This window comes from Leucoraja erinacea, chromosome 13 (genome assembly GCF_028641065.1).
Source record: "Leucoraja erinacea ecotype New England chromosome 13, Leri_hhj_1, whole genome shotgun sequence".
Taxonomy (NCBI): domain Eukaryota; kingdom Metazoa; phylum Chordata; class Chondrichthyes; order Rajiformes; family Rajidae; genus Leucoraja; species Leucoraja erinaceus.
In genome coordinates this window covers 14,493,472-14,510,655 of record NC_073389.1, presented here as the reverse complement: position 1 = coordinate 14,510,655, position 17,184 = coordinate 14,493,472, and the positions used below count along the sequence as shown (strand labels likewise).

The window sequence follows — 17,184 nt, the reverse complement described above, 5'->3', positions numbered from 1 at the left end:
TCAACATGGTTGGCTTGGACAGGGTCCATGCTGTATAGCTGACTCTATGACCTCTCAGTCCCTCAATGGATTTAGTCCAGACACAGTTTCTCGCTGCTCTGAGCTACGGACACGGTTATAGATCACATCTGACCTCACTTCTTAATTCCAGACATAATCCAGACATATCGAGCATCCTGTTCACCCGTAGTCAGCATCGAAAACCTGGTCACTGGCACTGTAAGGCAGCAACTCTAGTGCTGCACCGCTGTGCCATCATCATCATCATTGAAACATCAACGGGCATGCTGCCTTACAATGCTATGTACCCCAGTGATCGCAACTTCTACTGAAGTGTGGATGGCTGTTGGCTCACTAGGAGCTCATCCGCCCTTTGACAGGTCTTGTGTTTGGTCCTGTTGGGGGTCTACAGCCCCCTTCTCCCCAGGCAAACCAGTTGGGGGAGACGGTTTATTCGCTGACTATCCGACCATGGAGCAGGTAGCACGGGATTACATGGTACCCCTGGCGGAAACCCCCCCCCACCCCCCCGACCTGAATGATAATCACTGTGCCACCCGGACTATAATGTGGCTAAATACTTTATAATTGAAAAACAAAAACCTACCCTTTTATTCTAACCAACCATGTGATGTGGAGGTGTCATTGTACTGAAAGGAATTGGCGATTGCTTAGAAATTACTTCTATTTTTTGTAGCTTTATTTACCATTTTTCCTTCCTCAATTGTTTTTTAATTTAAAACTAAAAAACTAAAATTACTTGAAACAGATATATTGGCGGTGGGAGTAAAGAGGAGCACACTACTTAGCCAGAGTAGATAATACATGTTAACTTGATGACCAAAAATGCTCACTGGGAAAGTAATCTCAGACTAATTGTCTCCTTTCTAAACAAGAGAAACTGATAAAGATGTAGCACGCATTATACCTCTACCACACATAGAATGAGAATCAAATTTGGAACATTTCCTTCGGAGGGAAGATGGACAGTCCCTAATTGAGCCATTGAGAAAACGATCTCTACAAGGCAAACACACAATAAGTAATAGATCCACTGAAACAATTTCACTTTGATAACATCCCAACCAATTTCGTGAACTGGTGACAACTAAATGAAGGGGGAATTGAAGTGCAGAGAATTGAAGGTACAAAGTGTGATGATGACGTCAGATTTAAGTTCAATGCTGCCGAGCTATCAGTGAAAAGGCATTCCTTGTCAAAGAATAAAGATTGTATGTTTCAAATGTACAATGTCTTCAAAATAAACAGATTATTTTCCTTCTGTCCGACCAACATTGAACTGATTAAGAGAGCATTCGTCAAGCCATGCTGACAAGTATCTCTGAATACTGTTTTACATTAACAGTTGGCAACAACAGCGCTATGGAACCAAAACGACTCCTGATAATCTTTGACCAAATTTTAATAAAATTACTATGGAATCATCTAAAAATTAAAATCATTTTACCTTGAATGCAAATACAGTTCATATGGAAGAAAACATAGAAACTAGGTGCAGGAGTAGGCCATTCGGCCCTTCAAGCCTGCACCGCCATTCAATATGATCATGGCTGATCATCCAACTCAGTATCCCGTACCTGCCTTTTCTCCATGCCCTCTCATCCCCTTAGCCACAAGGGCCACATCTAACTCCCTCTTAAATATAGCCAATGAACTGGCCTCAATTACCCTCTGTGGCAGAGAGTTCCAGAGATTCACCACTCTCTGTGTGAAAAAAGTTTTCCTCATCTCGGTTTTAAAGGATTTCCCCATTATCCTTAAGCTGTGACCCCTTGTCCTGGACTTCCCCAACATCGGGAACAATCTTCCTGCATCTAGCCTGTCCAACCCCTTAAGAATTTTGTAAGTTTCTATAAGATCCCCTCTCAATCTCCTAAATTCTAGAGAGTATAAACCAAGTCTTCATAAGACAGTCCTGACATCCCAGGAGTCAGTCTGGTGAACCGTCTCTGCACTCCCACTATGGCAATAATGTCCTTCCTCAAATTTGGAGACCAAAACTGTACGCAATACTCCAGGTGTGGTCTCACCAAGACCCTGTACAACTGCAGTAGAACCTCCCTGCTCCTATACTCAAATCCTTTTGCTATGAAAGCTAACATACTATTCGCTTTCTTCACTGCCTGCTGCACCTGCATGCCTACTTTCAATGACTGGTGTACTATGACACCCAGGTCTCGCTGCATCTCCCCTTTTCCCAATCGGCCACCATTTAGATAATAATCTGCTTTCCTGTTCTTGCCACCAAAATGGATAACCTCACATTTATCCACATTATACTGCATCTGCCAAACATTTGTCAACTCACCCAGCCTATCCAAGTCACCTTGCAGTCTTCTAGCATCCTCCTCACAGCTAACTAACACTGCCCCCCAGCTTAGTATCATCCGCAAACTTGGAGATATTGCCTTCAATTCCCTCATCCAGATCATTAATATATATTGTAAATAGCTGGGGTCCCAGCACTGAGCCTTGCGGTACCCCACTAGTCACTGCCCGCCATTGTGAAAATAACCCGTTTACTCCTACTCTTTGCTTCCCGTTTGCCAGCCAGTTCTCTATCCACATCAATACTGAACCCCCAATGCCATATGCTTTAAGTTTGTATACTAATCTCTTATGTGGGACCTTGTCGAAAGCCTTCTGGAAGCCTAGATACACCACATCCACTGGTTCTCCCTTATCCGCGCTACTAGTTACATCCTCGAAAAATGCTATAAGATTCGTCAGACATGATTTACCTTTCGTAAATCCATGCTGACTTTGTCCAATGATTTCACCACTTTCCAAATGTGCTGCTCTCCCATCTTTAATAACTGACTCTAGCAGTTTCCCCACTACAGATGTTAGACTAACTGGTCTGTAATTCCCCGTTTTCTCTCTCCCTCCCTTCTTAAAAAGTGGGGTTACGTTTGCTACCCGCCAATCCTCAGGAACTACTCCAGAATCTAAAGAGTTTTGAAAGATTATTACTAATGCATCCACTATTTCTGGAGCTACTTCCTTAAGTACTCTGGGATGCAGCCTATCTGGCCCTGGAGATTTATCGGCCTTTAATCCATTCAATTTACCCAACACCACTTCCCGACTAACCTGGATTTCACTCAATTCCTCCACCTCCTTTGACCCGCGGTCAAACACGTTAACATGTTTTAACATGTTATAAAATCTGCACATGACATACCTGGTCTGTATGGCACACAAAGTACATTCAAGTCTGTTATATATGTTATTCATATTGCCCAAGTACATATGGGCAATATAAGTAAAACAAAGCTCCTGCAATGACACAAAATTTGATTTTCCTACACAAAATGGATATAATTGCAAAGATTGGAAACCCAGCAAAGGTTCACCAAATTCATTCTGGGGATGAGGGGGAGTTGTCCTGAATACACTTGGTCTATATTTTCTATAGAAGAAGAATGAGAGACAATATCTCTGCAGGGAGGGGCAGGATAGATGCAGAATGATGTTCCATCTGGCTGGAGTGTACAGGGTCAAACTCTCAAAAAGGGTGAAAACCATTCTGCTCTGAGATGAATTGTAATTAAAAAAAAAAAAAAAAAATTTAAAATCTCCCAGAAGATAGCACAGCTTCAGAATTCTCTATCCACAATTGCTGTGGAAGCCCAGTCATCAGAGGATGAAAGAATTGTGAATATTGAGAGAAGTAAATGTTACATGGTTACTACAAGAGAGTTGTGCTGGGGTAAAAGACTAGCAGTGACTTGAATGAAAGGGTTGTACGGCCTGTGCCCGTTTGTCTTTCTTGTGGTGTGAGGGTGATCCTTATGTTCAAAATCTCATGTGCCACTTGGATAGCCCTGCAGAGGCCTACAGTTCTTGGCAGTGAGGAACTTTGGATAACAATGTTATAATCTGCATCAACTCACCATGGTGGGGCTTTGAACATTGGACTCTGAACATGGCAACTCCTGCAGTTGGTTGTTGTTGTCCACTTGCTAATTGGGGATGGGGGTATGGTGATACTCTACTGGACTGTTTGTAAGGAAAATAATTTCACTGTGTTAACAATTAACATATGTGACAATAGAAAGCACTGTTGACTTTTGACTCATTCCTTGCCACCTGATAAATGACGAGCAGATATGGAGGAGGGGAAGAAGGGGGATGAGGGGGAGGAGGAAGTCCCATTTCACCCTGCCTGCCACTGACCTCCCCTAGCTGAACTGTCAATAAACCCGGACCTGGTTCATTGTTTAGTACAAGTCTCATGCTCTCTGTTGCATAATGCCAAGTCAACACAAACAAACATTCCACTTTTATAACTCAATAGATGTTGGGATGTACAAAAACATAAACTAATCACCCCTGTGCACTGCACGGCGATGACTTCTACATGCCTATGTGTGCCCAAGAGGTTTTAAACAGAAACAATCAGGTGACTACAATTTAGTAGCTAGAAGGCTACTATTGATGGAAGGGTAGGCAGAAAGAAGACTATGTTTGAAGGAGGGGTCTACAGAAGGAAGTCTACCATCGATGGAGGAGAATGCAGAAGGCAGGCTAGTGTTGATGAAGAGATCTGCAGAAGGAAGCCAACTACTGATGGAGGGGTCTGTAGAATGGAGGCAACTGCTCATGGAGGGGTCTGCAGAAGGATTTGGAGAACAATCTGAACAACTCAGGACATCGTGCCAGGTCTGGGCTGCACCATTTTGGCATTTAGCAACATCAAGGACAACTAAGTTTTTTTTTATAGTTTTCAGAAACCCTTATATTTAATTATCTAGATCAGATCGCCTGCATCTATCGTTGGCAAACCTTTACAGCCCAGCTGAAAGAACAAAGAGGTGATGTGCTCCAAAACGACCACAGTCACACACAGGAGCCTGCTCAGTTTGCTGTCAGAAGACTTCTTTTGTGAAACAGCCTGAGCCGGGTCAGTCTGTATCAGTTTTACCTTCAGCCGTGTAAAAACACTGTAGTCTTGCAACAGAATGAAATTGCTCAAAAACAAAGATTCCTTCCTGATGTTCCAATTATTCAATTGGATATTTACCTTGCCAGAGATTTGACATTGGGCGTGAAAGTCTTCCAATGGCTCTGTATGAAATTATGGATTTGATCTTTGAGTAAAAAGGTGATGATGGGGACCTGGGGTTGTGGGGGGGTGGAGGGGGAGGAGTAGGGAAAGAGGTCTTTCCTTTTTGCAGGAAGGAACTGCAGATCCAGGTTTACACCATTGACATAAAATGCTGGAGTAATTCCGCGGGACAGGCAGTAAATAATGGTGGGACACAAGCACCGGGACCACTCTCCATGCAAGGGAATTTAGCCAAGAATTGAAAGGACTGGATAAGGGCATTCCACGAGACGGCAACAGAGCTGACTAGTAAGCCAGGAAAGATTTGGTGTGCAACCTTCCTCCACGTGGCAGGGCCGGCCGCTCAGCAGATTTATGAAACCTTTCAGTTCACCCCAGAGGAACGTGCCAAAATACAACCGCTGAATGAGAAGTTGCAGACAAACTGTGAACCAAAACAGAACTTAACTGTCAAGAGACACATCTTCAATACACGTAATCAGCAGCGAGGAGAGACCTTCTCCAGCAACCTGACTGCAGTGAAGTCTTTAGCAAACGATTGTGAATTTGGCAGCCTGCATGACACGTTGCTGCAAGACAGAATAGTCTGCGGCATCACCAGCCAGCCGCTCCGGGAGAAACTGCTCCAATGCGATGACTTAAAGCTGTAAAAAATGCACTGACATGTGTACGATCGCCATAGCATCAGCCGAGCGGATGAAACAGATAGCCCCAACAGCCATCAAAGGAACAGTTGATTACTTGAAACGAGACAGCGCCAGTCGGCCATGGGGCCGGGGCCGAGGCAGAGATTCGCGACCCAGACAACCACACACAAAAACCCGTATTCATGGTAATTATGCCATCTGCCAGTCATGCACCTACGTGTATAAAACCAACTCCTGCCCCGCTCATGACATGAGATGTCACGCATGCGGAGATATCGGATATTTCTCTAGAATCCCTGACTGCCCGAGAAATAGAACGCCCAACAGCTGTCGACGTTCCCGACAACATGACCAGCCAATCAGACAGGAGGCAGGGGATGGGAGCTGTGACTTCGGCGACATTGAGTCCGAGATGACCGCTTCACCGCAGCCTGAGCCAGTGGACGACGACTTTGATGTATTCTATGTTGACGCCGTGATTGATTCGACGTGTGAATGGGGACAGATGTCCAGCAGATTTTAGAAGATTGAGGGGGGATCTTATAGAAACTTACAAAATTCTTAAGGGGTTGGACAGGCTAGATGCAGGAAGATTGTTCCCTATGTTGGGGAAGTCCAGGACAAAGGGTCACAGTTTAAGGATAAAGGGGAAATCCTTTAGGACCGAGATGAGAAAAACATTTTTCACACAGAGAGTGGTGAATCTCTGGAACTCTCTGCCACAGAAGGTAGTTGAGGCCAGTTCATTGGCTATATTTAAGTGGGAGTTAGATGTGGCCCTTGTGGCTAAAGGGATCAGGGTGTGTGGAGAGCAGGCAGGTACAGGATACTGAGTTGGATGACCAGCCATGATCATATTGAATGGCGGTGCAGGCTCGAAGGGCCAACGCCTGCACCTATTTTCTATGCTTCTATGTTAACAATGTGGACATTGAGTTCAAACTTGACTCTGGAGCTCAAGTTGACATCCTGCCATAGAACTTGTTCATAAATACTGGTCCTGCCTTAATGAACACTAATGTAACACTAAGGTCATACTCTGGACCTAATGAATCCTGTGGGACAGGTAAAGGGGAACGTTAAATTAGGTAGAAGGAACATAGTGTTATCTTTCAAATCATGAATGGGGATGTGAAACCCATATTTGGGAAACAGACGTGTAAGAAGTTAGGGCTTCTTGTGCAAAATGAGGTGGTTGATGGGGTGAGCGCAAGCTCAGCATGAGAAGTGGGAGATTGTCAACACCCCCAACTCGGCTTGTTATGTAAAATAGTGAGCCATGAGTAAAAGAAGGCAATGTAAAAAAAACACGTAGTTATAGAGTTTCTAGTTTTATAGTATCATGTTCGAAGTATAAGGAGCACTGTGTTAATTGTGGTAGAATAGAGCGAGGACAACGTGATTATCTCATTATTCATTGGCTGCAAGTCCAGCAACGATGGATAGTGATATTTTACTTTCAAAGCACTTAAGAATGATATCCTGTGTCTCTCATTATTCATTAGCAATAAGTCTAGCAGTAATGATATTCGTAAGCCCATTATATATATATACAAACATAAGTCAATGATTTCATGATGACGGTACACTTTATATGCCTTGGACGAATACGTATATGAAACCCCAAATTTGGAGGTGGGGATGTAATGTAAGCAACGTTTGTATTCGTCATCAACATGTCAGATTCAATTTAATTGTCATTCAACATGTAAATGCGAGCGCCCTCTTGAGGCCATGCGATCATTAAATGGAACACACTACTCGCAGATCTCAACGTGTCGGACGTCTCTCTATTGTGCTAGTCACAACTGGGTTTTACTCAAGACATTACAGCTGGGAAGGAGGATGCGTAAGACGGAACTGCCGATCATGGTTTACACCAAAGTAAGACACAAAAAGCTGAAGTAACTCAGCGGGACAGGCAGCATCTCTGGAGTGCAGGAATGGGGGACGTTTTGGGTCGAGACCCTTCTTCAGACTGGTTAGGGGTAAGGGAAACAAGAGATATTGATTGTGATATGGAGAGATAAAGAACAATGAATGGAAGATATGAAAAAAGTAACAATCATAAATTACACAGGCCATTGTTAGCCGTTTGTAGGGTGAAAATGAGAAGCTAATGTGACTTGGATGGGGGGAGGGATAGAGAGAGGTCTATCTGAGCTGGGGCTACCTGAAGTAAGAGATATCATCATTCCTCCAATTTCAGTTTAGCTTAATTTGGTATGCATATTTACTCCTACTACCTGTACCGCCAGCCCAATGATGACAAAACATTTTGCAAAGGCAAATTGATAGTAAATTGTTGGGTGTACACAAAAATGCTGGAGAAACTCCGCGGGTGCAGCAGCATCTATGGAGCAAAGGAAATAGGCAACGTTTTGGGCCAAAACCCTTCTTCAGACTGTTGGGCCCTGTTGAGCATTGTAGAGTGAAGAACCTTCAACAGTACAGCACAAGAAAAGCCCCTTTGGCCCACAATGTCTCTGCCGAACGTGATGCCAAGACCATCACTTATCTACCTGCACTTACCCTATATCCCTCCATTCACAGCATGTCCATATGCTTATCTAAAAGTCTTGCTTCTGTCTCCACTACCACCCCCAGCAGCAGTTTCCAGGCACTCACCACCCTCTGTGTAAAATAAACTTCCATCAGCCATCTCTTTTAAACTTTGCCCCTCTCACCTTAAAGCTTTGCATTGTAGTATTTGACTTTATCCTGGGATAAAGGTTCTGATTGTCTATCCTGTCTATGCATTTTTATATACTTCTATCAGGTCTCCCCACAGCCTCCGGCAAAAATAATCTAAATCTGTCTAACCTCTCCCTCCAGCATTAATAATACCCCTTAATCCAGGCATCATTCTGGTAGACCACCTCTGCAACTTTTACAAAATCGCCACATCCATCCTGTAATAGGATGACCAGAAATGCACACAATATTCCAAATGCAACATAACCAAATTCCTATAAAGCTGCATCTTTACCACTCTATCTACTTGTGTTGCCACTTTCATGGAGTTATGCATTTGGAACCCAAGATCCCTCGGTACAACAATGCTGTTAAGGGTCATGCTATTAATTGTACATTTTCCCAAAGAGCAACACCTCACACTTGCACAGATTAAACTCCATCCGCCATTTCTCTACCCATTTCCGTTCATGTGACAATAAAAAACTAAACTATATCCCACCGTAAACTTTGATAGCATTCTGCGATCACAGCAGTCTTGGTGTCATCTGCAAACTTACTAACCGACCCATCGACGTTTGCAACCTACTCTTGAGACATTTGTATGAATTACAAACAGCAGAGGTCCCAGCATAGATCCCAGTGGAACTCACTGGTCACATATCTCCAGCCTGAATATTGCCCTTCCACCATCCCCCTCTGTCCTCTGTCACTAAGCCATTTCTGAAACCATACAATCAAGTCACTGTTAATACCACACATCTTAATCTTCTATATCTGCCTTCCCATGGTGGACTTTATCAAATGCCTTGCAAAAATCCATGTAGACAATGTCCATTGCCCTACCCTCATTGATCACCTTTGTCAACCAATCAAAAATCTTGATCAAGTTAATTATGAGGTTATGATTCAGTTGTACAAGACATTGGTGAACCAACTTTTGGAATACAATGTAGGAAGGAACTGTAGCTGCTGGTTTAGACTGAAGGTAAACACAAAAAGATTTAGTTACTCAGCGGGGAAGGCAGCATCTCGGGAGAAAAGGAATAGGTGCCGTTTCGGGTCAAGACCCTTCTTCAGACTGAGAGTCAGGGGAAAGGAAAATGAGAGATACAAATGGCACATAGATCAAATGAATGAAAGATATGCAAAAAGCAATGATGATCAAGGATAAGTGGAGACCATGATGGTCCATTGTTGACTGTGGAGTAGATGATAACAAGTTATACAGACAGCGCAATTCAACAAGACAACAGTGAAAGTGCCGGAGACAAAAGTGCTGGAGAAACTCAGCGGGTGCGGCAGCATCTATGGAGCGAAGGAAATAGGCAACGTTTCAGGCCGAAACCCTTCTTCGGACTGATCAACAGTGAAACTCATATGATGACTAGGGTGGGGGAGGGAAGGAGAGAGAAGGGATGCAAGGGTTACTTCAAGTTAAATAATTCAATAGTCACTGTTTTCCATGGTGGTCACCCTGCTATTGGGGGGGATATAATTAAGCTGGAAAGTGTGTAGAGAAGATTTACAAGGATATTCCCAGGATTAGGAAGACTGGGCTATAGGGATAGGTTGGGCAGGTTAAGAATTTATTCCTTGAAGTACAGGAAGCTGACAGGTGATCTTACGGAGGTGTACATGATCACGAGAGAAATAGATAGGGTGAATGCACAAAGATTTTTACCCAGGGTAGGGGAAATAAAAACCAGAGGACTTGGGTTTATGGTGAGAGGAGCAAGATTTAATGGGAACCTGAGGGTCAATGTTTTCACTTAGAAGTAGGGGAGCATGTGGGATGAGTTGCCAGAGGACGTAGTTAAAGCAGGTTCTACATAAGCATTTAAAAAATATCTAGGCAGGTACAGGAAAAGACCGTAAAAAGTTGTGACCACTGCCCAGTCCATCACCGGCTTTGAGCTCCCCACCATCGAAGGGATCTATCAAAGCCGCTGCCTCAAAGGCAACCAACATCATCAAAGACCCACACCATCCTGGCCACACACTCATTTCATCGGGAAGAAGGTACAGGAGCCTGAAAACTGTAACGTCCAGGTTCAGGAATAGCTTCTTCCCTACAGCCATCAGGCTATTAAACATGACAACAAATAAGCTCTGAACTACAACAGACTATTATTATTATTATTATTGCACTATATTTGTTTATTTATTGAGTATGTGTGCATGTGTATTTATACACATTTACCTTTTTTTTCTCCCGTTATGTACTATGTTTACATATTCTGTTGTGCTGCAGCAAGCAGGAATTTCATTGTCCTATCTGGGACATATGACAATAAAACACTCTTGATTCTTTCAAGAGTTGGAGGGATACGAGCCAAATGCGAGCAAATGGGACTAGCTCAGTTGGTTTGTTTGAATAAGTTGGGCCGAAGGGTCTGTTTCCATGTTGTATGATTTTATGGCTGCTATCACCAACCACCATCACGTCCTTGATGAGTATTTGGTGTTGCATTTACTTTTGTCCCTTGTTGCTGCTACCTCTGCTCTTGTGTGACCTTGTTCTTCAAATTAATCTTTCTCTATTTGGCTGACAGAGCTGACATAGTGGAAATGTATGCAGGTTATGGATGTGATTCATACAGCCATGCCAAGAATGTCAATGTGCTGTACAATACCTGTCCGTCAGATGCAAGTACAGTTGAACAGTGCGTGATGGGAGCATATAATGAATAGAGTCGGAAGCTTGTTGTGCAAATAAGGGAATTGTGGTATTTCAATACATATTTTCTAACCACAATTGAATTCATAGTGTAAACACAGTTCCTTGCTGTATGACTCCTGGTATTGAAATGCACAGCTTTCTCTTCCACTCTATGAGTATACTTTCTGGACCGTTTGCAGAGAAAATTAAATTCTTTCCATTTCCTGCATCAAGTCCTCCAGTACTATGTCAGACGACAATGGAACTTGCTATGTGGCAATTTAATTTCAGTTTCATTTAGTCCCAACATATTGCAGATCACTTTAAAAAGGGCAGGCTGGCTTAAAGGAGCTCAGGAGAGCACTGACTGGTACAAATCGCTCACAAATGCTTACTCTTTCCTGTGATGTGGAGCCACCGTAGTGAGCAGATAGTGCTGGCTGCACACTGAAATCATTACATTGAGCATAAGCAACAGGAACAGAATTAGGCCATTTGGTCCATCAAGTCTACTCCGCCATTCAATCATGGCTGATCTATCTCTCCCTCCTAATCCCATTCTCCTGCCTTCTCCCCATAACCCCTGACACCAGTACTAATCAAGAATCTAGTTACATCTGCCTTAAAAATATCCATTGACATGGCTTCCACAGCCTTCCGTGGCAATGAGCAGGTAACGCAATGTAAGTGTGTCCAGTTGAATACGTTCTGTATGAGTTGCTTACACCTAACAATCCCAGCATGTTTTGGGGCCATTCAATTTTGTCCCTGTTTTGACTTTTTAAATAAGATTCACATATTCATGCAACAAAGGATACAGGCTGAGAAGTATTTCACCCTAAATTTAATTTCAGCGACAGAAAAAAGTAGTGTTTCAATTTATGTCCAACTTTTTTCCTTCCAACAGCAGATCATGACAATGATTAATGCATTTATGAGGAAATAAATATTCATTAAACACAAATCAAACATATCTCCTATTTTTTTTTTCTCCATTCCAACATCACAGGAATATACAAGGATCATTTGTCGATGTAGGAGATTTATTTCAGGAGAACATGGAACTGTGCCCATGACTACATTGCCTGACAATTTATTAGTTCAGCTAAATTAAACCGAAGGCAAAAGTTGTGTGTAACGAGAGCAATCAATATCATTAAACTTGATGTCGGCTGTAATCATATCAAATATATGTAGAGAAACAAGTGATTAGTTGTGGACGTAAATCAGGAGACGTGTGTAATGAAAAGATGATTTGATTGCTAAAAAAACTGTAAAAGTATTGAGGTGAAAAGTTTTTATGCCGGGCCAGATTGAGAGCAAGTGTACACCTTAAATAATGTTAAATAGCAGAATATTAGAAATTATGTACGGTTGTAAATGCAGGGGGATACTGCTTTTGCAGATTGTTACAATGGTAAGGAAACAAAATGGATTGTTTTGTTAAAAGTGGGAGCCCAATCTGGCTATTTATAAGGATTCCTTTTTTGGGTCACCTTGAATGCATGTCACATGGAAGCGCAAATACATTTTAATGACATCCTCTAGAATATCCCAATATTTAATCAATGGAGATGCAGGGGAGGGAAGCATAACTGGGGATTGACTGATGTCTCGACTAAGGTTAGATACTGAAGACTGATTTTTTGAAATATTTCATCGTCAACTAGAATGTTTCTAATATTAATATTCTTTCCCTTTCCCATTTAGGTTAAAGCCAAGTTTCTCTGCACTCCGAATAGTCACTTATAATTGGCACTAACCAAGACAAAAGAACAGTTGATGAGATTAATCCTCTGTGAGCAGTTTATACGGCAAATATTAACTTGGTAAAACCAGCATTGGATTGAATTTTTAAGTAGACGTCTTGTGCTTTCCATCCCTGCTTGCCACATTCTTTCATTCATGAAACAGATATTTCCCATTTTTAATTTGCAGTAAACTAATCATATTTATTGAAATTACTCTAAGATTGGAGGTAAATCATCTTTCCAATGCATTATCGGAAATGCGCAAGATTTAGCACAAGAGATATGAAAGCTAAACCTGTAGCAGATAGAACCAAACAGTTCTTTTGCTCGAAAAGATAATTGTTCAGAGGTAAGGTGCAGAGTCAGGATAAAGAAGCATTTTATAATTCTCCCAGATAAGAGGGAAGGGACACAGATGGACCAGTTGTTTTGAGTATGGCTGGCTTGGTGAGAGTGCATCAAAATGTGTTGATGATGCTGTAGCTGATGAAAGCAACTGCAAGTACATGAGTCATAGTTATAGTCATATAGCGTGGAAACTGCCCTTTGGCCATACTTTGCCCATGCCGACCAACATGCCCCATCCACACTAGTTCCACTGCCTGCATTTGGCCCTTATCCCTCTATGCCTATCCTATCAATGTGCCTGTCCTAGCAGCAAATATAGTGAAGATAGGTTTGACGCATAACTTCTTTGAACAATACGAATGACAATTCAGACTTTGTTGTAAACGGGGAATGCACTGCAAGAGAGCAGATTAATATAGTGCCTAGCTCAGCATGAGTCACTGGTATCACGATATATTCTGAACATAACAGCCAGTGGCTGTTATTTTAGTTGCTTGGCATGCCGCATCTAGAATTCTGTGAACAATGTGAACGCCACACTTTTGAAAGGATAATCTGCTCTGTAGGAAAATAAATCATCATAATTTCACCAACTCTGCGGGTATGATCCATGATTCTTGCAAAAATACATGTTGAGTTACAATGGGAAACAGGATTCTATTTCTTTGGGATAATAAAGAAAATAAATGAATTAATAGAAAAACTAAATGAAAGAAGAATATTGGGAAGGAGATAGTAGAATGCAAAATTCACTGCAATTAACAAAATAATTCAGAAACATTGGCAAGGTTTCCAATATCTAGCATGGAGACGACCATGAATGTCAAACCATGTGAGGTGCTTACAAATTCACAAGGAAGTATGTTTAAAGATACCGAAGTCAAGTAAACGATTTGTAATTATGTATAAATAAAACATTCTCCAATTTGCAAACTTAGTGAAGGTGACGGGTAAATGACTGATGTTCTAATGTAACCCGCACCTCCTCTTGCATTTCAGACTATTCCCAGAGCAAGGCTGAATTAAAGACTGGAAGTAATTTGATAACAGCCCAACAAATATGGGCTTCGTGCAATTTTCCTCTAATTTCTTTCACGATTAACGATTGTGTAAATTTCATCTACTTAGCTCTATTTCACGATGTTCAATTATTCCAGTGCACCTACCTTTAAACAAGCATCCTGCTTGGAGAAGTCTTCAAAGTCCTTGACTTGGAGCTCAAGGGAGTTGAGGAGAACGTCCACATCACACACAGCTTGGTGAAGCTGGCGTATCTCTGCCAGGTAGGCGGAAGGCACATAAGAGGGTTCAGGCAGTATCCCTTCACTCAGCACAGTTACAATGTTCTCTTCGAAAATATTTGTCTGGCGTGAAAATACAACATGATTTTCAAGAGGGAAAAAACAATGAGATGTGAAGCATGAACATTTCATTGCCGATGTTGGCAAAAACACATAATTCTGTAAAATTACTTGACCTTATGGTGCGAAGGAAACCATTATGAAATATATCTTTTCAACTATCTGAAAATGGTCCTTCAAAGATTTCTTTAAGGTGCATTTTCTAGCGCAACCAATTTTCTTGTTTGGATGTCCATACATTGGTTTCAATTATAACATTATCGCAAAATAGAATGACGTATCAGATTTCACGATTGTGAACAAAATTGAATTTGGCTTTATTCCACCTTAATTCCAGAAACTGCTGTGAAAAGGGGTGTTACTGTGAAATGGAGTTCCAACCAAATTCAGACTTTTTCTTTCAATGAACCAATACACATCATGGCTTACTCTGATCAAAGTTAAGTCATTCAATGCCAGTGCCAAATAATTTTTTTGTATGGTCTTAGTCGTAACCTGATCTGAACAAATTTCATGACTCTTCCAAATACTTCCTCATCCAATTTTGTCAGCAAGCAAATAGGCTCCATCTTAAAGGTGGGAATGTGCGTTGTTAATGACTTAACTGAGCTCCAATCATGCAAAGACATCAAACTTAAATATTTTTTAATGATTTTGCCAGTCTCTTAATTCACTTTTCAAATATTTGACTGAATCACTCACTTGGTTAAAAAAATATTCATGACAATTCAGACTTAGATTTCTAGGCCATGCAAGCTTGGCATTAAGTGGTGAACTATAGTGATGATGCATCATATTTTACAATCTAACCCATTAGTGCATCAGCTAATTTAGCAAAATCGAATGAAATAAAAATCAAATGGTATGAGCGGCAAAATGTATCAAGACTTACGAAGCAAGGTATTCACTGGGAAGCGCGTGAAAGATTGGGCAAAAAGTACTGAGCAGCTGTTTACATCTTAAAAAATAGAAAAACATGATGCAACATTCAGCGCCTTTCTTCTAACACTGTTTAAGGTTACTGATGGAAATAACAGTAATATCCCCAGCCTTCCCACATAAAGAGCAATCAAAGGTTCATTTCCCATGCAGCCTTTTATCATCAAGAGAGCATCAAGAACAAGAAACATATTACATATAAGTAATGTTACTTTTTTAAAATAATAATGTTCAAATCTATGCTCCCTGTGAGGAAAGTAATCTTGAGAATCTCGTGTCGCCATCATTTCACGTATTTCTCCCAAATGTGTGAACCATTTTTATTTCATTACTCAAAGATCTCAATTTTCATCTTCAATGCTGGGAATAAAGTGGTTCAAAGAGCTCTAGTTTCACATCAGCAGTGCAATATACTCCATTTACAATCATTCTGATGGAAGAATAAATCATGTAATTCAAGGGATGAGTTATGCATTTGTGAAAATCACAAACTATTATCTCTACAACATCACATAAAGCTCACAATGGCATAAAACTCTTATGTGGCTCATTGATTTACATTTTATCATGCACTTCAGATGGTTCAAAAATATAGCATGTCCCTTATTTTCAAATAGCACTTATTGGCTGCTGTTTGCAAATAGCTTAATCTAAATCACTGTGCTTCCATTTTGGGTAAATATACCAGGGTACTTGGTTGATTATCTCTTATGTTGGCACAAAGAATATTTTAAGTTAAACTAAGGGTGGAATGCTGAATATTTATATTGGCTTTCTAATAATTTGCAGCATGAATACAACACCATGAAGTGTACAAAAGCCCAAGTCTAAAAGCCCATTAAATGCATTAAACAATTCCTGCAACATTTATGCCGGCAATCAGATGGAGACAGAAAAGAATCTCCTGAAAAGTTGAGTTAATAATTTAAGGAAGTCTTAAGAAGAAGTCATCATTTGGACCATGAAGCCTGCTCTTGGCACAACCTATGCATAAGTAGCTGAATTACAACTGCCCACCCTCTCATACAACATCCCAAGAGTCTCTGCCAAATCTTTAGTAACGCAAACTGGATCTGAATCATCCATCCCTCTCAGAAAACATATAGAAACATATCCATTTGAGGGGGATTATTGGAATTTTGTTGCAGAAATTCCACCTGTGTAATGAACAAACATCTTTTAATTTTAGGAGGTGTGAATGATCCTGGTGTCTATATCCAGTATTTCCTTCATTACTTCCATTTAAACTGGTCACATGGGATAGCTTAAAGAAGATCATTTCATCTCTAACTTAGGCAGTAATACTGGTGAGAAATTGAGTGAGCAGTGTGTGATGGAAAGGTAGTTGAATACACTGGTAAAATTAAATAGAGAACAGATCTCAAAATTAAACTGGAAAAAATAATTGCATATTGACAGCTGAAACATAATATGTCTGAAAGCTTCAGATACAAACCCTAATTTTGGTCAGGTGGTGGATCTTAGTTTTGGAAGCTGTAGGGAATTCAAATAACAGTGAAGATTCATGATTGAGATGGAAGGGGGAAAAAGGGAGAATGGTGCGTCAAATTCATGTTCCTGCATCTGATTAGAGTCACAGAGTGATACAGTGTGGAAACAGGCCCTTCAGCCCAACTTGCCCACACCGCCCAACATTTCCCACAAGCCTGCGTTTGGTCCATATCCCTCC

General features: G+C 41.2%; 1 protein-coding gene across 12 annotated transcripts in view; it reads right to left on the bottom strand.

The window, feature by feature from the left end:
* The window catches only part of dmd (dystrophin), a 1,582,845-nt gene that overhangs the window by 754,809 nt on the left and 810,852 nt on the right, over positions 1-17,184 (bottom strand). For all 12 annotated transcript variants that reach the window (XM_055644518.1, XM_055644513.1, XM_055644515.1 and 9 more), the window contains one exon: positions 14,361-14,558. In XM_055644518.1, the coding sequence (XP_055500493.1) occupies positions 14,361-14,558 (198 nt within the window). The remainder of the gene's footprint in view (positions 1-14,360; positions 14,559-17,184) is intronic.